At 36.8% G+C, this 23,218-nt stretch overlaps 2 protein-coding genes across 6 annotated transcripts in view; both read right to left on the bottom strand.

The window, feature by feature from the left end:
• LOC144441142 (uncharacterized) overlaps positions 1-2,033 on the bottom strand; it is a 34,051-nt gene extending 32,018 nt beyond the window's left edge. The window contains exons 1-3 of one of the 2 annotated variants that reach the window (XM_078130681.1): positions 1,542-2,033; positions 960-1,148; positions 377-565 (exon numbers count right to left, since the gene is read on the bottom strand). In XM_078130681.1, the coding sequence (XP_077986807.1) occupies positions 377-565; positions 960-1,148; positions 1,542-1,668 (505 nt within the window). In that variant the 5' untranslated portion in view covers positions 1,669-2,033. Of the gene's footprint in view, positions 1-376; positions 566-959 lie in introns of both variants that reach the window. The other variant, XM_078130680.1, reaches the window with a different exon arrangement.
• The window catches only part of LOC144441141 (potassium channel subfamily T member 2-like), a 229,253-nt gene that overhangs the window by 139,764 nt on the left and 66,271 nt on the right, over positions 1-23,218 (bottom strand). The gene's annotated exons all lie outside the window — the stretch shown is intronic.

Here is a 23,218-nt window from a genome sequence, read left to right as displayed (position 1 = left end):
TTGGGAAGCCAGTAGCACACAAACGAATAGTTTATGACAATCTAGATAGTGTCTCTACAGCGGAATGTGACATGTTTTCTTTGAAGATGACAAATTCTTGTAGTACTTGGGCTAACTTGAGATGGATTTGCACAGAAGTTATGTCACTCGAAACACACCAGCTTCAGATACGTGTGTTGTACCATGGAACCTGCTGTATAGCCGAGACTAGCCGGTGTATTTCATTGTATCCGTTTTTACGCTAATTATGTTGGCAACTACACTAAAATACAATTACTTGCCGCGGAAATCCCTCCATGCCCTATACTAATACTTTTATTTCCCACCAAGTGACGGCTGTTAAAAGATCAAAGTGAAAAATAATACATATACTCACTTTTAAAATCAACGTGCTGGCGAATGTGACGTTGTACAGAGTCTGAAGACAGGTATTCCACATCGCAAATATCGCATACAAAGGTCCCTTCTCTTTCAGTGTAGTACCGCTCTTCAACAGCCTTTACATTGTCAGTATGTGTATGAACATTGTCCTCTTGGACTGGTGTCATTACGTCGGCTTTACATTCTGTTGTTTCCAGATAGAACAATACATATTTAACCATTTTTCTTTGAAAATTAAAACAAAATGGCAGTTGGATGACTGGCCTTTCTTTATTGTCATAATGTGTACACACCAAGACATAAAAAAGAATGCTCAGATTCCAAAGCCCGGTTACAATCATTGTTCAAAAGTTGGTTCGAACAAAGTGTAAAAATACAAGATTTCAAGTTAACCATCCTGGTTGCCGATCTAACATGCATTTGTTCAACTTTTGGACAAAATGGAGAAATGTTCGGAAAAAACGATAAATGTTGCGTGGGTTCGATATTTTTTGAAATAATGACAAAACGTATATTCCTGATAGCTAATGGAGCTCGGAGGTGAAAGATCAAAGCGGAAAAGCATACAATGTACTCACTTTTAAAATCAAGGTGCTGGCGAATGTGACGTTGTACAGAGTCTGAAGACAGGTATTCCACGTCGCAAATATCGCATACAAAGGTCCCTTCTCTGTCAGTGTAGTACCGCTCTTCAACAGCCTTTACATTGTCAGTATGTGTATGAACATTGTCCTCTTGGACTGGTGTCATTACGTCGGCTTTACATTCTGTTGTTTCCAGATAGAACAATACACATTTAACCATTTTTCTTTGAAAATTAAAACAAAATGGCAGTTGGATGACTGGCCTTTCTTTATTGTCATAATGTGTACACACCAAGACATAAAAAAGAATGCTCAGATTCCAAAGCCCGGTTACAATCATTGTTCAAAAGTTGGTTCGAACAAAGTGTAAAAATACAACATTTCAAGTTAACCATCCGGGTTGCCGATCTAACATGCATTTGTTCAACTTTTGGACAAAATGGAGAAATGTTCGGAAAAAACGATAAATGTTGCGTGGGTTCGATATTTTTGAAATAATGACAAAACGTATATTCCTGATAGCTAATGGAGCTCGGAGGTGAAAGATCAAAGCGGAAAAGCATACAATGTACTCACTTTTAAAATCAAGGTGCTGGCGAATGTGACGTTGTACAGAGTCTGAAGACAGGTATTCCACGTCGCAAATATCGCATACAAAGGTCACTTCTCTTTCAGTGTAGTACCGCTCTTCGATAGTTCCCATCGTTAAATTATTTAGTTATAAAACTCAAGGTGTGGGAAATTTGTGTCAGAACCATTAAGTGGTTGCATTCTGGAAATGATGTGGGTGTATGAAAGCTCAAACTTGGCGCCCAATTTTTTTCAAAAACGCCGATTGGTTAAGTGATATTGACTTAATCACCTTTCTCATTATCTTTCAACGAATCAAAAACTAGGTTATAATTAACAATCTAACCAGTTTAATTTTAATTCCATCGTGATAATTATCGTAGTGTGATAAGATTGATTTCAAGCACTGATAAAATGGACAAGTTGCTCCACAGTCATCTATGTTACAGTAAATAGTAAGACAGTCTTCGTCTTCGTCATCATCATCATCATCATCATCATCATCATCATCATCATCATCATCATCATCATCATCATCATCATCATTATTCGTCCGTGGACAGAAGAACCAGAGTTTCATCAATAACACTCTTTGTATATTTGTATAATCGACCTTTCATAATTTAGGGTAACTTACAAAAAGAGGATGGATACCCATAACAGTAGTCTTATGTAATTCTTGAAAGTACATGTACTAGTGGAATTGGGATATTTTCGGAAGTCTATGCTATCACTTTGTAGGGTCAAAAAAATTGCATGTGCAAATAACCCAGTTCAGAAAGAAATAAGTTCCCTCCAACAAGTGAAACTGGTCTTCATACTTTAGATGTCCTTTCTAACTTGTTTTGGTAGTCACAGTCACTACCGGTTTTAAAAATAAATGACAGTCAGCTTGAAGAACTGGTAGTTAGATGACATGTGGCTACCGCTTATTTCTAGGGCCCTGTATGTGTGCTAACAAAGTGTAACTATATAGCCACAGAAATTGCGCCATAAGCAGGGTAACTATACATTTTCTCTGAAATAAATATATGATCGTTATATAAATGTATTCGTCTAAACTATTGCTTACTTATTGTCATGATACTTTATTTGTATTTATTCTTTTTTTTTGATGAACCAAAATTTAAAAAAAAAAATCGGAGAAATAATGTAACTCTATATGACGATTTGGAACTGAAGTTGTTGTCTTTTAAAAACATGCTAATATGTTTCTTTGTCAACAGTATACAAAAATAACTTGATTTTATCTGAACTCCAACATATCAATCCCTGAAAGTACCATCGATGTTACTTTCTCAAAACGGAAAATGAATTTTGTAGTAGCGATGTATGCAAACGTCTAGATATTAAGCATAAATGGTAGGACATATAAAAGAGAAGAAAACACCAGGTCAGTTTCTTGTCTGCGCATGAACAAAACACGCTTTATCCATTCTCGATACCCCTTCGTTTTCAAAGCGTGACCAAAAATACGTTTGAGGTTTTATCCATTCCGCCCCATGCCCCCTCCCCGTTTTCAGTATAAAACAACAAGACTGAGGTAGATAAGAGTTGCAAGACCGCGAACTTTATGTCTTGATATATTCCTATAAATGATAAAATTCCCATAAGATCTTTTAGCATATAATACATGCGCACACCTGTCAGATCGTACCATGTGCAAAAGGCTTTTACCGAGGTATAATCAACCAAGTATGACCGATCGTGTGAGTGTGTGAGTTTGAGTTCTGTATTCACATGAGCGAAGGTACGTTTTACAGCGAAGCTACTATACTGTATAGCTGTAGTTTCAATACTGGAATTATATGAAGATTTCAGTTGTGTGTCTCAAAATCCAATGACCGTATACGCAATATTTTCATCATAAGATTTTCATACACAGGCCCATTGCCCAAAATTCCTGGGATAACAGGATTGTTCTAGATGTATCGGTCTCCAATCGTCCACATTCTCTGTGTATAACTGTCAGGAATATTTGGATGGCAAATATCAGATGATATTGCGTTTCAATAGCAAATCTTTCACTGCAATCCATACTCCTCCATAGCTGCAATAATTGTAGCATCTTGTTGCGGTTTTGAGTGTTTGAGTTTCATCTGTTTTGGTGACTTTTTAAGTTTTAGTGTTTAACCCGCAAATTCCCCGCAGCACAATCGACGCCCCGATCTGCCCTTTCCCCCGTCAAAAAACGGCCGCCGAAAATGCGAAACAAGACAATTTTGAAAACGAAGGTCGTTGATTACGCGGTACATTTGCCGAGCTCTTGCAACCGCGAAAGTTTTCAAAAGAAGTGTTGTGGTTAGGAAATGTCAGATTTTCCGTAGGTAGGTCGATATTTTGGCGAAAATAGGGATTGAAACGTGCGATGCAGATCCGCATCGCATCAGCTGATTGGAATTCCTGCACTAGGAATTGTAACGTTAGGTGCGTGTTAATCACTAAATCTTAAAAAGTCACCAAAACAGACGAAAAAACCTCAAAATCGCAACAAGACGCTACAATTATTGCAGCTAACCATTTAATGTAGTGCTTTTGTCAAAAGTAATACCATTTTAAATAGAATGTGGGTGCTTTTAAAAAACAAAGGTTACTGTAGCAGACTGTATAGCCTTTCCACATCTACTAAATTCTGAACCTGTTTTGATTCGAATTCAGTTCTCATGTCTTCATATGCTATTAAATCAGATGTAATCCGATTTACATGTAGTTGAACCGATTCGTGGGTGGGTGGTTTCGATTCGGTTCAAAGTAAATCAGTTCGTAACCGGTTTAACTTGTTGGAATTTGTTTTACTTGAATCGGTTCAATGTCCAGTACCCACAGCTGCGCACTTGAATCCTGACCTCAGGGTTAAATTTTACAAGTTACATGCTGTGTAGCCGACACCTTCAGTTTGCAACACGACCCGTCACCCGGAGTACTGTTAGTATCTATAGTGTTATCCAGCATGCTAAGATGGCATCGCCTGAACATGGACTGTTACACAGTAAATGAGTGACAAAAACAACCACTTGACTGCTACAAAAATCAACACCTAAAAAGAAGTGTTTTGCCGATCGCAAAACTTAAAACTGAAATTGATAGAGACTTCTTTTTCCCATTGCGGCAATAGTTGTCACAGCCAGAAATGACCGTGTAGTATTTGACGAACTGGCATATGTACAGGCTGTATAACCCCATGGCCCAAGTACGACTTTCTACTTGTTACAGTACTAAAATTACTTACATGTACTTTCAAATTCTCGGGTTTATAATATCTGATACAGTTTTAAGGATATTCATTTGATGCCAAACTAAAGATGGGGTTTGCTCTTTGGACATATCGAACAGAGAGATAAACAACACTGTGTGTACGACATGTCATGTGACTCGTAACATAAGTTAATGAATAGTCGATCTTTCTGATCACATTTCATATGATCGTTACCCTAATTGCAATTATAATTGATTTTAATAGAATTTATGTGGAAAGGGCGTTGACAATAAGGCTCATCGTGAAACTTACACAAAACGACAATCAGGAAATTGCCTAATAGTATGCGGTTTAAGTTTGAGATCAACTAAAGTCTCAAGCATGGTTCATTACGAACGTTTATGGTTTAGTTTTCGTCATTCACTACAGACGGATCAATCGACTGGTGTTGATTAAACCCATTTATTGGCGTGAAAACAAAAAAGACTGATCGCCAAATATAATTATTCAGTAATGGTTTTAGGTATATTTTCCATGTGATACTTGAAACACATGAACTGATCATGAAAGCCATCAAGGCTCATTGAAGATTTGATAAAAAGTGCCAGGACTGGTAATAAATAAATAAATAAATAAATAAATAAATAAATCATTACGATTACCCATTGAAAGGATGTTTTGCAGGGATAATAACATGTTTTTAATATTTGAGTGATATTTGCAAGTTGAGTTTTATATGTAGATGATATAAAAGGTACAGCATGAAATACCAATCGTTGCAATAGGACAAATCGTTCATGTTCCTATTTCCTTAAATGGCTTGTTTTGGATCATTTTCGTTTTTTTCTCTAGTTTTGGCTCGTTTATGGGTTTTGGGTCGTTTCAAAATTTAGCAAAGACCGTTTGAGCGCAGATCATTAGTTTTGCTTTACCACTGTGATTATACATGAACGAAGAGTTGACCCTATCAACAAAAAATATTGTAACTTAGGGAACGTGTAGTACTGCCAACGTCGAGCAGATAAACGGTGTTACAATGTTTATATTTATTTCATGTCCTTTCTGGTTCACAGAGTGAGCGTAGTTAATAACCTACCTTTGGATAGTCTAGTACCTAGTATATATTATCGTTACGATAAATGTACCTAGTCTTTATAGTTGGGAATTTGGCACATAGACTATGATTAACCTTTGGAAAGCAAGAGAGTGAATGACCTTAGGCCTGAATTAACACGCAAACAGGAAAATAATTGATTTTACCTGGATACATAAAAAATTAGTATTTTGTTCCTGAACAAAACGGATTCGAACTGTTATTGTTGAAGACATTCCCAATGTCAGCGGAGATAATAATAAGTTCGCAAAGCAAGCATTTGATCAATCAGGAGATTAAATAACATACGTTTATATCCATCCATCCATCCGTCTGTCCGTCCATACGTACGTACGTACATACATAGATACACACACACATACACACACACACACAGTGTGTGAACTTAAGGGAAAATGACTACTGGTCATAAGGACCGACATGTAGCAAATACTGCTGGTCCTTAAGGAAATCTGCTGGTCCATACTCAATGCAGTTCACGTTCACGACCTATATTTATATACCCTCCATTTACAGATTTAATGATTTTGAACTTTAATATGATACAACATATCTTTAGATATACTAAAGTAAAAGAGAGTACAACGAATTGTTCACTATCCACTATTATTTCATAAAATTTCCACTCACAGAGTCAACAAATAACTTGGAAGTAAATTTTGATTCACTACCAAGTAATATTTGACTCTATGAGTAGAGATTGTCATTTGTAACTATGAACCCAGAAACTATGAATATTCATTCTCGCATAATCTGTTCCTATAGACTATAGTGGTCTGAGACTGAATGTATTCATTACACCATAGAAATACATATCCATAGATTGTAGATAATATGGGTGAATGAATCATTAAATATGCATTATCTGCAATCTCTAAGAGATCACAGTCCTCTCCTTCCTCTCTGTACGATTCACTAAATTCTGAATCACATATCCAAAGTCATATTCATCGTCTGTGGCAACAGCTGATGTAGCTTTCCAACTCTTAGTGAAAGTAGACCCACAACTTCATCATGGCAGAAAGTTTTGTCGCATAACTATCCCTCTTGAAAACTGTGTATTCACTTTATTTCAATTTCCATCCACAAAAGTGACACATAGCGGTTTCGTCTTCCTTCAAATATGTACTGAAGCCCCCCCCCCCCCCTATAAAGCCCTATCCGTATACCATACAGTGGTGTATTGAGTATCGTCTCTGACTCGACTGTTTGTGTAAGAAATCGGACCATGATGAAGAGAAGTATGGCTAAACATGTCTTACAATGCAATTTTTTTTGACGTGGGAGCGTGATATGGTAACTGTACTATAATGTGTCATCAACTATATGTACCCGTGTTTGGCATGATGCAGTAATTTTCCAGATAAAACAATGGCAACAAAAATGCAACATTTCTAAGTTTATACGTTGATTACAACATGACAGGACATACATTATCATATGAATCAAATTGAAAGCAATCAGACTACGCATTTTTTTTACTGTTCTACAAAAAAAAACCTATCGTACTGAAGACATTTTACGAAGTGTGCCTGCCTTCTTTATTAGTTAAAACGCCATTTTCAGAGTAATTTATATGTTTTCCGTCAGTTTGTTTTGATCATGGCAACACACACGAGGAACCCCGGTAAATTGATCGGGAAACCCGCTAACATTTACCAGCTTTAATACCAGCCTTTAAAAAACAGTGTCTGTTTAAATTCGTCTTCTTCTTCGGAAGCTCATTGCTGCCTTCTAAATATCGCCACATACTTTATAAATACAACGTGGAACTGTCTCAAACACGTTAAAAGTTTCATACACTTAGGGACCGGTCAGTTTCTCCAGCCTGGGGGGGGGGGGGCGGTGGATTCTTAAATCGGACCGACAAAAAGTCACTATCTGTAAAACACAGCCTGACCCCCCCTATCACTTAATTCTAAAACATGATGACCCCCCCCCCCCCCAATATATAATATTCACATGACAGGTATTTTTTTATCGTGACTCAGTGTGGACTGCTTGACTGTCTTGCATCTACTTTATAAGATCCCAGGTTAGCACTATCATATTTATAATTATTGACTACACAGGGTAAATATATTCGAAAAGGAGTTTAATAGCATCTTGGCAGTGAAGGGTAGGAAAGCTTGAGAAGGGAATATATACATCTCTTATGGGGTCCTAGGGGGTCTCCCCCTAGAAGCCCAGGAGGTTTTTAACTCTGAAAAGTCAATTTTGAGACTATTCAGACATTTTCAGAAAATAATTTCCAAGCTTTCAAGACAGCACCAACATGTAAAATGCAACTACATAAGGTTGAAATATTTTTGAAATATAGTTTGATAGGATCTTGACAGTAAGAGGTAGGGGGAAGATCTTGAGACTAGGATGTGTACACCTCATGTGTGTGTGTGTGGGGGGGGGGGGGGGTCCTCGGGGGTCTCCCCCTAGAAGCCCCAGAGGTTTTTAACTCTGAAAAGTCAATTTTGAGACTATTCAGACCCTTTCAGACAATAATTTCCAAGCCTTACAAGACAACACCAACATGTTAAAAGCAACTACATAGGGTTGAAATACTTTTGAAATATACTTTGATAGCATCTTGACAGTAAGAGGGGAAGAGCTTGAGACTGGGATATGTCCACCTCATGTGGGGGGTCTGAGGGGGTCTCCCTCTAGAAACCCTGGAGTATTTTTACTCTTAAAGCCAATATTTAGGCTATTCAGACCCTTTCAAGCAATAACTTAATCCATGCTTTACAAGACAGCAAGTATCAGAAACTATTCTTTATAACTTACACTAAGGGTTGAAATATGTTCTTAAAAAGTTTAAATGGCATCATTATATACATGTAGTAAAGGTCAGCACATCTATAATGGTAGTATCATTGGTAGGGGAGATTTGGAGTTTAAGGCAATTTTAGACTATCTTGGCAAACGTTTCATATCTTGAAAAGACAATATCATATCAAATTAGAATAGGGTGAAAATATTTAAGAAAAGTTTAATACCATTATGACAGTAAAAAGGTTGTTGGTGCATCTGATTGTTGGTTGAATGTATAAGTGACCTCTGGGGGTGAGGGAGTCCTTGGGGTTTTCCCCCTGGCAGATCTGGAGTTTTTTGCTTGAGATACTAAGGCAATGTTTAGGTTATTCATAACCATTGAGGTAATATTTCCAAGCTTCGAAAAGCTAACATAAAACGTTTTTAAATGAGTTTCTCATGTCACATAAAATGGACACGTAACATTAGTATATAGGGGCATTAATATTGCATGTATAATAAAGTCACCGGTATGTTAGAGAACTTTAGGTGGTCATACCTAGTGTATAATAGTAACTGGAATCTGATGAGATGTGGTGATTTGTAGTATCAATAGCATGATGAGTAGAACAATTTAGATTAACTTCATTTATAAACTATCTATGAAAATTACCATTACGAAACCTTCAAGTTCACTTTTGCCCCAAACTGCAATATAAGTGAAGCATTGATTGTGAAACAGCCAAGCATTTACATGACATGTTCTGTAACTAGTGTGGTAGCTAGGTAATACCGGTACATGTACAATGTATATGAATATGTATAGTTAGGTTTGAACTAATAAGTAATGTTAAAGAATTCATGTAAGAAACAGGGACAAGAACAAATATTGACATGTACCACATTTCAGACAAGGCTATATGCCATTGTAGAAAGGATATTTTTCTTCCATCACAATCTAAAACACAATGACCCCCCCTATCCACAATTTTCAAAACAGCATGACCCCCCCTACTGCCAATTTCAAAAACAGGGTGACCCCCCCCTACCAATCCACCGCCCCCCCCCCAGGCCGAAGAAACTGACCGGTCCCTTAGAACAGTAAACTTTACAACAATTACTATATCATGGTGGGAAAAGACGCATGTGCTGAATGCGTAAAATGGGTCTGGATGTCTAAGACGTTCTGATCAGTCAAGACACAAATAATTGGAGAAATTCGGTCAATTATGTGTTTGCTAACATAATTTCATAATGTAAATGCTGTATGCTACGTCATATGTACACATGATATCAACATTGACAACAACACGTAGCGAGCTAGCTCTGTGTCGCTTGACTTGAGATGATGTCGAGAGTAAAATAGGTAACACAAGATCAGATTCATGTAGGTAAAATTGGATATATCTTTGAATAAATGTTATTATTTACTCCAAATTTCAGTCGTTCATAAGGACCGATACATTGTTGTAATTCTGAAAAACTGTCGGTCCGAACGGAAATCTGTTGGTCTCGGGCCGAAGGACCGGCGTTAAAAATGATTTCGCACGCTGCACACACACACACACACATACATACATACATACATACATACATACATACATACGTACGTACGTACGTACGTACATACGTACATACATACATACATACATACATACATACACATACATACATACATACACACATGCACATACACACACATAAATACATACATACATACATACATACACACACACACATACATACATACATACATACATACATACATACATACACACATGCACATACACACATAAATACATACATACATACATACATACACACACACACATACATACATACATACATACATACATACATACATTGACAATGAAATAAAATTAAAAATAGTTAATATGAGATCTTTGTCGGAGACTCATGAAAGAGTTCTACAGTGTGATACTAGTAAAGGAAGTCTTCACCGAGTTCATTGTACATAGACGCGAAAGATTTGCCAAGGTCAAATATAAGATATAAGTGTTAGATTACAAATCAACTGTAAACAAATGTTATAAACGAAAACTATACTCATAGCAGGTAACACAGATATTGGTCTGCAATTTCCTTGGTCTTCCCTGTTCACGTTTTTGAAAAGTGGTAATTTCACTTGCAACTTAACACAATCGGGGAAACAACCATTTGAAAGAAATAATATTAATGTGGCATGATGGTTTGAAACACAATGTATGGCATAAATTAACAACTTGACATGCATCAATTCTATCCAAACCTGTAGTTTTTAGGATGTCCAAACTTGCATGAATGTTTTCTACCCCCCCCCCCAGACGCCCTTGTAACGGCTTTTAAGAAGAAACCACACTGTACAACTTCACCCGTGAAATCCCTAAAGTTTTCGCATGCCTGTATATTCTTTGCAAGGTTTTCATGTGTTCTCCGAGTGCGTTAAAGAACGGACTAAGCTTGGAAAGCAAGAGAGTGAATGACATGAAGTGGAAAATAATGGATTCCCCTGAATACATGATAAATTAGGGGTTGACCATTTGATATCCTGGGGGGGGGGCTTGGAAGATTTCGGGGAAAAAAGATGCCAAATGGAGTTGCTTGAAAAAAAATCCGGATATGAGTGTGTGATGGAAAAAAAAGATGGACCACTGCTGCTAGAAAAAAAATGTCCTGGCAGGGAAATGATGCACAGGTTCGAGTATTCTGTTGTACCTTACCAACCAGGACACTTGTCAAATCATGACAAACAATTTCAAACATGTCAGGGACCAGTATTTTTCGTTAGCTTGTGGTACATATATATTTGTTCTTGTCTCTGTTTCTTTCATAAATTGTTTAAATATTACTTCATGTAAGGGTTCAAACATAACTACACATAAACTTATACATATAATACATGTATTACCTAGCTACCACACTAGCTGCAGAACATGTCATGTAAGTTTTTGGCCGTTTCACAATCAGTGCTTCACTTATCTTGCACTTTGAGGCAAAAGTGAACTTGAAGGTTTTGTTAGCGTAATCTTAATACTATTAGATAGTTTATATAAGAACTTAATCTAAATTGTTCTAGTCTCTTCAGTATGAATTTCTCAGAAGGGATAAATATACTTCCTATTTCGGACACTACATGTATCGACACCACAACTCAAATTCAAGTTTCTATTGTACACTAGGTATGACCTCCTAAAGTGCTCTAACACATCAGTAACTTTATTATTATTTATTTATTTATAAACGGCAATGCATCCATTAAATGGCTTTTCATGCAAATGCAAGACATAATAACCATGGGATAATGATGTTTAAGTTTAACCATAGACCCTTCACCAATAACCATAAATAAACCTTGGAGAGTCGTGGGTTATTATATGTATGTCTGATGTTCTCCCTGAAGTTTAACTGAATTCGGGAATAGTGTCACTGTTAAATGAATCCTGATGTATCACAAACTGAAATCTTACCGACAATAACTCATTCTGCAATTTATTTTCGTACAGGTGCATTATCAGTAGAACGATCACGTGATTAAAAAATTATAAATCGTAGTTTCTTGGTTGTGTACCCGAATTCATCATTCTCGGAAGTTTTCAACTAAGTTTGGGAATAGTGTCAATCTAAAATGGATCTTCATGTACCATAAACTTACAATAAGTCAGACTGTTATTTTAGCAGGGGAGCATAATCAACAGAACAATCACGTGATTACAGTTCAGAATCGTTCGTTATTGGCTAATTTTTAATACTCAATTCATTTCCAGAAGTTTAACTGAGTTGGGGAATAACGTCATTGTAAAATGAATCAAAATGTGTCATAAATTTACATGTTCTTGGGCATTTTTGTTACATGACTACCAACACGTAATGCCAAGGTCACGGTCGCGTCGCATCACAAAGCCAGTTCTCGTCATCATTTCTTTGTTTAACTAAACTAAATTAATATAATTTAAAATATACCATCATGAAAAAAAAGTTAATCAACATGTCATAGAGTACAGTGAGGCTTACGAAAATGATAATCTGTCGACGCTACTAGTTAAACCGCTTGCTTTTCGAAAAGCTCAGTTGAGATCTCCCTGTCGCACATTGTACAGGGTAGATCAACGCACAATTTTCACCACATTTGATTTTAATGTGATTGCTTGTAGCCCCGAAACTTTGATCGATTCTTTCTGAGTTGAGTAATATATTGACAAATAACCTATATCCAGTTCTAACTTTTGTGCATATAACCAATCTCCTTTTAAATGGCCATGGTCATGCAATGTTACCTTGCGACGTTCATGTACATAATAACCATGGGATAATGACGGCGATAAATGACGCTTGATGGTTTGAATAACCATAAATAAACCTGGGAGAGTCGTGGGTTATTATATGTATGTCTGATGTTCTCCCTGAAGTTTAACTGAATTCGGGAATAGTGTCACTGTTAAATGAATCCTGATGTATCACAAACTGAAATCTTACCGACAATAACTCATTCTGCAATTTATTTTCGTACAGGTGCATTATCAGTAGAACGATCACGTGATTAAAAAATTATAAATCGTAGTTTCTTGGTTGTGTACCCGAATTCATCATTCTCGGAAGTTTTCAACTAAGTTTGGGAATAGTGTCAATCTAAAATGGATCTTCATGTACCATAAACTTACAATAAGTCAGACTGTTATTTTAGCAGGGGAGCATAATCAACAGAACAATCACGTGATTACAGTTCAGAATCGTTCGTTATTGGCTAATTTTTAATACTCAATTCATTTCCAGAAGTTTAACTGAGTTGGGGAATAACGTCATTGTAAAATGAATCAAAATGTGTCATAAATTTACATGTTCTTGGGCATTTTTGTTACATGACTACCAACACGTAATGCCAAGGTCACGGTCGCGTCGCATCACAAAGCCAGTTCTCGTCATCATTTCTTTGTTTAACTAAACTAAATTAATATAATTTAAAATATACCATCATGAAAAAAAAGTTAATCAACATGTCATAGAGTACAGTGAGGCTTACGAAAATGATAATCTGTCGACGCTACTAGTTAAACCGCTTGCTTTTCGAAAAGCTCAGTTGAGATCTCCCTGTCGCACATTGTACAGGGTAGATCAACGCACAATTTTCACCACATTTGATTTTAATGTGATTGCTTGTAGCCCCGAAACTTTGATCGATTCTTTCTGAGTTGAGTAATATATTGACAAATAACCTATATCCAGTTCTAACTTTTGTGCATATAACCAATCTCCTTTTAAATGGCCATGGTCATGCAATGTTACCTTGCGACGTTCATGTACATAATAACCATGGGATAATGACGGCGATAAATGACGCTTGATGGTTTGAATAACCATAAATAAACCTGGGAGAGTCGTGGGTTATTATATGTATGTCTGATGTTCTCCCTGAAGTTTAACTGAATTCGGGAATAGTGTCACTGTTAAATGAATCCTGATGTATCACAAACTGAAATCTTACCGACAATAACTCATTCTGCAATTTATTTTCGTACAGGTGCATTATCAGTAGAACGATCACGTGATTAAAAAATTATAAATCGTAGTTTCTTGGTTGTGTACATCATCATTCTCGGAAGTTTTCAACTAAGTTTGGGAATAGTGTCAATCTAAAATGGATCTTCATGTACCATAAACTTACAATAAGTCAGACTGTTATTTTAGCAGGGGAGCATAATCAACAGAACAATCACGTGATTACAGTTCAGAATCGTTCGTTATTGGCTAATTTTTAATACTCAATTCATTTCCAGAAGTTTAACTGAGTTGGGGAATAACGTCATTGTAAAATGAATCAAAATGTGTCATAAATTTACATGTTCTTGGGCATTTTTGTTACATGACTACCAACACGTAATGCCAAGGTCACGGTCGCGTCGCATCACAAAGCCAGTTCTCGTCATCATTTCCTTGTTTAACTAAACTAAATTAATATAATTTAAAATATACCATCATGAAAAAAAAGTTAACCAACATGTCATAGAGTACAGTGAGGCTTACGAAAATGATAATCTGTCGGCACCGTTCAGTATGTAAGGCGAAAGAAATAACGTATCTGGTTTGTGAGAATGAGAAGTTTCAGCATGTAGCACCCGAAATAAATCTTCAACATTGCCAGGGGAGACAAAACGTTGTCTTGGTATTTGAAAGGTGGATATGGATAATTTACATACATTTACAAATAAGCACTGGCTACCTTTGGTAAATGATTGCCTACACTGAATCCACAGAACTTTACAATTATGTCTAAATCGCGAGCAAGCGTGAAACTGAGATGATTTGGGGACGGTTATTTATGTCTAGGGAATTACATAATATATCCATGGCCGATACATGTATTTGACCTAAAACCTGTTGTTCTGTATATCTTTGTAACGTCATTATTGGTGTTGTATAGCTTCAGTTTGCTTTATCATACATTCCAGTATAGCAATAGCATGACAAGTTGAGAACTACACGTCTGTTTACATGTAATACAGGTCGACGTCAACATATGCGTTAGTATGAGTACGTTTGACTGGTACGGTTAATAGTACTGTGACTTGACCACGTTTCCTACCCCAACCCGAATTAGCACTTACGATTTTATGTGCATTTTACATGTTTCTATTTCAATCATGCACAGTGAACAAAGAAACACAACACACTAAAAATATACACACTATACTTGGGCCATCACAATAGTGACTTTTACTGATGCAACGAACTTTTTGAAGGCCAGTTAAAGCATGTAAATATACATTTTGTAACTGGGTTCCCTGACGAATTTATGAGTTCCCCCAGGTGTGGCTCATGATCAAAGTGAAATCGAAAATTGTGTTTGAACTGATATAAAGAAGGCAAGTCAGCTTCATGATAAAAATATATTTTTTGAACAATAATGCATAGTCCGATTGTTTGTCTTGCTTTCAAGCAGACTACCGAGAGTTGATTACTTTTATCTTAGACATAAACATGTATCATTGTCGCAATCAACATAAAAAAGACGCAACTTTGATGTTGCAATTCAGTGTTGCCATTGTTGTGTCTACCTGGAAAATTACTGCATCATGGCAAACACAGGAACATATAGACAACATAGTACAGTCAATACATTAAAACAAAAAATAAATATTAGATAAAACAAAAATTTACTCTGTAAGATGTGCCTAGCCATAGTTCTCTTCACTATGTTCAAATTTTATGATTTTACAAGGCAAAATTAGTCGTAGACGATACGGTACCATGCCACATGTACAGTAAGCCTGCAGTACACGTGGGACCGGTACTTTTTGAAAGACAATGAAACTGCTTCGTGTCACTGTGTGGATGGTAATGAACCCAATCAAGAGAAAGTGAAACAAAGTGAGTACATAGTATTCTAGGTGGCTGGTTATCAGACAAAACTAAAATGCCCAAAGTGTATAACAAGAAATTAATTCATAATTATCTGGAAAACATTTGAACGTTAAGCGATAAAACAAGACTAACAATGTCACTAGCGAAAGTGCTCTTGGTGAATTTAACCCCTGACCCAGTTTCATCCGGCGGATGTCTAAGGAAATAAGGTCAGTGTGACATCTCATGCGGCATGATCAACAACGTTTACATGAGAGTACAGCTACTATGACCATGTGCATCTAGCTAGCTAGTGGACTGGGATTGATTGTGGTCACGTAATATTTAGCGCTAACTGTATGCTGTTGTTTCCAAATATTATTGAACTGCAATCTCTCTAAACAAGTCATGGAAAGTGATTGCCAGAAACTGATGTTTATTACTGAATATGTTACTATCAGAATTCCCTTACTTTCAGTTAAATTTTCAGATGGGAAACAACACATTTAGTGTGACATCTGATATGCGACATTGATGACGGGTACAGTGAGCAGACGTATATCAATTCGTAAACTAATCTAACGTTGGTAACTATTATTTCTGTAAATGATCCTTAAATATCAATTACACCTGTCTTCATAGCAAACATAAATCTGAGGCCAAGTTTTGCCACGAATGGATGCATCATTTGACTCTAAAATGAAATACTAGTAAGTACCAATAGCCCAAAAACCTAGCTCAAATTTTATAACGGTCGCACAGTTCAGAGCACCTGCAAGGGGTCGGAAAAAATCGATAATCTTGTCAGTAAACTTTGCAACACTGTGTAATCAAAATATTTGGACTGTACATTGTATTACATTATGTTACATGAATTTGTTGAAAGGCCGGTGAGGGATATTTGATACAGCAGCATAGCGTGAAAGTCTATGATGATTTGAAAACAACAGTGACTTCGGAATAAAATTACAAATATTGTAAGGCGCATTGCGAGTTTTGTTTTCAGGGAATGCTTTTTTTTGGAACTCAAGAGTCTAAAACTTTGCATTATATTTGATTTTGCTTGGTCTAAAAAGTGGCCCTTTGTCCTTTGCCAAATCTTATTTGCCATTAGTTGCCCAAAATGTTGCCCCCCCCCCCCCTAAGGAAAATGCATTTTGTCTAAACTTTATGCTAATAAAAACCCTGTAAATTAATGGTCTAAAATGGGATATATAGTATAAGCTTAAATGATGATACTTGGGACGCACACGTCAACCAATTTCTTCCGACTTGGATGATACACGTAAACCGACTGCCAAAGCAAGGGTTTACACTGTTCATGTAATATTGCAGACATTGTTTGTTTTCTTGTAACTGCAACTCTAGCTTTGAGGATTACCTTATGCCAAATTCTAGACGGGTAGGCTGTTTAGACACGATGAGGTCCAACGTACGCAAATATAAACAACAACACTGTCACTGCACTCTATACTTTGTACGTAACGGCATGTGTCCTTGTCAACGAAAATTACCAAAGGTGCCATGGTACAAGCCGATCGTTCAATCGTAGTGGCAACACTTATAGGACATTATTCACGATAATTGAGTTGAATAGACTATGGAGAGGGCATCGCTAAAATGCTCCTAAGGTTCTAAGTTAGGCCACGTTTGGGTATAAAGTGAAACGAATACAAATGTAAATACGGAAATTACCGATGATGAGATGTCACGTTTGACGTGACCTCTAAACTTGGACTATAGTGTCGTAGATAGCGTGGTATTGCGAACGTTTTTTCGGTACTAACAACAAGTTGATCGTTCGTCTGATGTTTATTCAATCCTTCTATTAACGTGAAAACCAAAACGTTCGATCGCTTGAAACATGTGAAATAGTTATTCAGCCGTAGTTTAGTAATTCCAAACAGATTTGTAGATGTTTTCAAGTGATAGTTGAAACACGCATGACTGTGAAAGCCGCTATAAGTTATATAACGTGTTCATCACTGTCGTGGTGCGACAATCAAAATCAACTGTGTATAAATTATGGAAACGTGCGAATAAAACGAAAACGAAGAAATTACGTTTCTTGTGCGTCAGTTTTAAAATGACACGGCCCCTAAGTTTGATGTTGCGGCATACTCTCAAGCATGAAGCAACACGTTAATCGTACGTAACAGATACTCACTACATGCAGGACACACTTCAAGTTCAGTTACAGTCACTAATAGTAATACCAAGCTAATAGGTAATACGTAGGCTAAAACCATCGATGGTTCAGCAAGAATTATGAGACACTCCCGACAGTTTGAAACTAAGACCAAAACCAGAACTTCAAAATCAACATGTACAATGTACAAATCCAGTACAGTCTTTTGTAACACAGACTCTTCATCTGTCAAAGTTGGCGGAGGAAATACATGGTAGTTGAAATAGTATGCAATGACGCTTTGTTATGGTACAGAGAAGTGTTTTGTTTTCCTGCAGTGCCGATATCTTTGAATTTGAAACCCTACTTACAGATCCCACTGGTGAAATTTACGTAAAATAATGTTGTGAAGACCACAGTTATCACAATGTACCTAGTTCCTAGTTCTAGTGTTATTGTACATGTATATGAATTTACGTCTTTCAATGTGAGAGTCAGTGTGCTGTAAGCATGGAGGTCACTTTCAACTTTGAATCCATACACTTGTATGCGTCAAAATCTAATCCTGCAATGTGATAACTTTCAATAGCTTGTTTGTGCCGAGGACGATGAGTGTGTCTGTGTATCAGTAGGGGCCGGATGATGTTGTTTATATTTGTATTGAGTGGTCTGTGGGAAGCATGTTTCTTATCTATCTAAATTGTTCTTAGGGAACATAAAATGTGTATGATAGGCACAGTCGTTCGGCGATCCCTCGATGATTCAGCTATATTTCTTTTACTGTCTTTTCTCCACGACCGGTCGTATGGTCGTGGCAAGTATTTCTTTACTGTCTTTTCTCCACGACCGTGATGTCAGATATCAGATATAAGGACAGTGATGAATAAATATTTTTGCACTCCTCCCCCCACGCTGTACGATCGTAGCCAGTGTCTTCCTTCGCATTTAGTGAAACTGCGTGATCACAGAAACACGTGAAATTTTACCCCTTTCATACAGTGTTGGTTTAATACGTCAATATTAACGATATTATCGTCATTTTATTGTATTATGATAGAAATATTCTGAGCCATAACTCGGGAAACAAATGCCTGTGATCGTAGCCCACATTTTTAAATACGTGTCTTTTCTCCACAATCGGTCGTACGGTTTCACATTGAACCTGTGAATGTCAAATTATCGTTGTTTGTTTTTTGTAATGAGAATCATGGTTTTGGCATCGATGTAAAATTTGTGATCTTATAAATAATGGCATTCAGAATGATACAAATGAGCGTTTCATTTAAAGGTGATTCAAAATGCTCACATTCACTATCGCTAATTTGCTAGACTACATGTTTGTGAAATGCATTCTGGTTTTAAAACTTTTCAAAAGCGTCTGCAAACACCTTAAAATGACCTTTTTTCAGTCACTTCCCTTCGGATTTTCGGGTATTTCCGGTCATTTATTTGTCAAATACTTGTTTATCTTAAAATGTCATTTTGAACTCAATTTGCCTTTCACCTAATTTATATTTTTGATTCTGTATACGTACATGATGAGATGAAATGACGCTTCTAAAATTTTAAGTATACTGCAGCAAGGTGCGGAATTGTGTATTAGCCAGTTTAGAAAGTTTAGCTAGAAGTTTAGAAAGATAAATTAGAAGTGTCTAAATCTAAACTTTTTAAGTTTGAAATTTAGAAAGCTGTGTTCTAACCATCTGTGATCTATAACCATTATGATCTAACTCTAAATCTAAAACTTGAAAAACTATCCACTATTTATACGCTCTAAATATCGTTCTATATTTTATATTTAGACGATCTAAATATCGTTCTACATTTTATACTAAACTTTATAAAGTATCCACTATTTAGACGATCTAAAATATTGTTCATTCTGTAGCAATATGCACATTGCACATTACACATTGATAGTTCTGCAGGATGGCTTAGAGAACGTGTCACTGTCAGGGTTGTACCTGGTTAAATAAATAAATACAGAAATTAAATCTATGTGAAAACTCACGTTTTATTTCATTTCACATTATTTTACTTTTCATGTATGTGTATGTTGAATGGGGGGGGGGGGGGGTAAATCGTCAAACAAAATATACCAGAGCTTGCCCAAATTTATACGCTCTAAATATCGTTCTATATTTTATATTTAGACGATCTAAATATCGTTCTACATTTTATACTAAACTTTATAAAGTATCCACTATTTAGACGATCTAAAATATTGTTCATTCTGTAGCAATATGCACATTGCACATTACACATTGATAGTTCTGCAGGATGGCTTAGAGAACGTGTCACTGTCAGGGTTGTACCTGGTTAAATAAATACAGAAATTAAATCTATGTGAAAACTCACGTTTTATTTCATTTCACATTATTTTACTTTTCATGTATGTGTATGTTGAATGGGGGGGGGGGGGTAAATCGTCAAACAAAATATACCAGAGCTTGCCCAAATTTGTAGTACATACATGGCACTTTAATAAATAGTTTAGATATGAAATATCGAATGAAATATGTTATCAGGATGGTTTTGGGGTCGGGTATCAGCTCAGACCATGCATGTGTGATAGGCATGGATCGGATGTATTGGTGAGTCTCATCTTGGAGTAATTATTACTTCAAGGTCTCACTAATACATTATCCATGATCAAGGTTAAACTCGCAATGAAGTACTATACTAAGGTTATTGTCTGATAACCGTAATTACAATTTGGCGTTCATTGATAACCATAATATTTTGAAAAAAATACATTAAAATATTGACAATCAGCTTTTGCTCATGCATATTGAATATCGCGGGTAGCAATGGGCGAAGTTGGTAACCAGGGCGTAGCTTTTCCATGCGAGTGTAACTATTGTGCGGGTTGCGGTCACTTTGTTCATGTTGCGGGCTGCGGCGAGCCTGGGAATGTAACTGTTGTGTGGGTTGCGGGCTACTGTGGAGAAGTGAGTTTAACTATTGTGCAGGCTGTGGATTGCTATTTTTACTCACTTTTCAAAATCAAAGAAACATGTTGGCTTGCCACTAAGGTTAACCAATTGTGCAGGTCACATGCGACATGCACTGTATTATTCGATAGAACCTATGTGCTGGGCTAATTGCACAGTCACATAATTTTGTGTATTATACCCCTACCCCTAGACGTGAAAACAATTTTAAAACAATGATTATAGTTAGCATAGCATTGACCTCAGAAAATTTCTCAATTCCACTATTACAATGTACTTTAAATGATTACATAACATTAACTATTTACTGCTTCAACAGAGATGACAGTGAACCAACTTATCTCTGAAACAACTCTTACTGATAACAGGAAGTGGTCCTGTTGTTTTAAAAAACATCAAGTCAAGATTTGAGTGTAACTATTGTGCGGGTTGCGGTCACTTTGTTCAGGTTGCGGGCTGCGGGCTGCTGCGGGCTGCTGCGGGCCTGGGAATGTAACTGTTGGATGTTGTGTGGGTTGCGGGCTACTGTGGAGAAAACCGTTTCCGAGTGACGCTGCTATAAGCCTTCTCTTCTGGTCACTGAAAATATGCGTTCCCGAGGCTATGGTGTTTGTTGTAGCGCGCTCGATCGATCGAGTATTACACTACTTGAATTTCTAGTTTGCGCGGATTTTTTTGCGAGGATTATTGAACTTCCGAAATTACTTTGTAGAACAAATCAGAACAAAACTTGTCTATGGAGAAAATTTTGTCTACATTCCGGAATGTGCATACGGGGGTAAAACATTTTTGTTATCTTTACATTTCCTTTGTCGGGACTGTTGATACACTGAGCACATGGCAAGCGTTCTGATCATGTCAACTTGTGAAGCTGACATATTAGGTTAAGTATACAAAGATAGTAATCTCATGAAAATGTCAGCCCCAAAGTCTTAGCAAAATCTGTGTAAATATATTCTGAAATTCTCGGAAAGCGGGCTATCAGTACATGAAAGACCCGCGATCTAATCATAACTGATGGCGGCAAGATTGATTGTTACCTCCAAAATTTACTCAACGGTCGATGAAAGCGAAATAGCATACAAAGCTTGTAAACAGGCTTTATAAAAAAAAGAGAAGAAGTCATTTTGAATAAAGTCGGAGAACAGGAAGGACTAGTTGTTTCATCACAACCAAGTCATACGCCAAAAGTTCGACATGACCGTCCTTTGGACATTCAGTTATTCGCCCAACGAGGAAGGAGTGTTCATATCAACTTTCTCCGAAACGAAAAGAAAGACACGGCTGCCGTTCGGCAAAGTTTTGCAGATCCTGCAAGGCGATAGTGACAATGAAGTTAAGGTACGTAATATTCTTGTTATCACACTTAAGATATTTTATGGAATTAAATTGTTAACACAGTGTCTGATCAAAACAGCCCATGGTTAAAAACGGCCTCGGACGAAGTCAAAACGTGCATTCATCAGTCATTTGTGTTTGTTGTTGTATCGTTTGTTTTTCGTTAACGATTAGGCTAACTTTATAGCGCTCGATAAATACGCTGCGGAGTCGAAACCCCGAGGTTTGCTCACTGTGGCTCTTTTTGTCCTGATTGCATACGGTGTTGAGGGTCATGTCGGTAATCTAGACCCTTGAACACTCTGCAAGCAGGATTGTGGCTCGTTATGTCTCTGCAATATTTTTTATATGTAAAATGCGTATTATTCAAGTAAACCACCACTTCAATTAGATTTGACACACCGTGTGGAAAACAACTGCGCTCCGGTTAAAGCTACAGGCACTCGTTTCCCGCGCTAGATATGTGTCTGAATATTTCTTAACAGTATGCAATAAAATGCCGATATTATCGACGTGTTTAGCCAGCTACATATATATAATTGGTAAAATCACATTTGGTTAGACTGTGTTCACGCAAATTGACTCACCGTGAAATAATCAACCAACACGGTTTGCTACATAACCACCATTACCGTACGTCAACATGTACTTTCAGTTCATGCCTACCAAAGATATTAACCTTAAATTAGCGGGCAATGCTTGTTCTGTGTTGTAAACCTTGTTGGTTATTTCGTGACGTGTGGGCTTGCGCGATCACAGATACAAGTACGTATAATTTTACCAATTTCATACTGTTTGCTATACACGTCAATATTATCTACATTTTCCTGTATTTGATAGAAATATTCTGATACACATCTAAGGAAACAA

This window comes from Glandiceps talaboti, chromosome 10 (assembly GCF_964340395.1).
Source record: "Glandiceps talaboti chromosome 10, keGlaTala1.1, whole genome shotgun sequence".
NCBI classification, from domain to species: domain Eukaryota; kingdom Metazoa; phylum Hemichordata; class Enteropneusta; family Spengelidae; genus Glandiceps; species Glandiceps talaboti.
The sequence above is the reverse complement of the archived record's forward strand: the minus strand, read 5'-3'. Positions and strand labels throughout refer to the sequence as shown.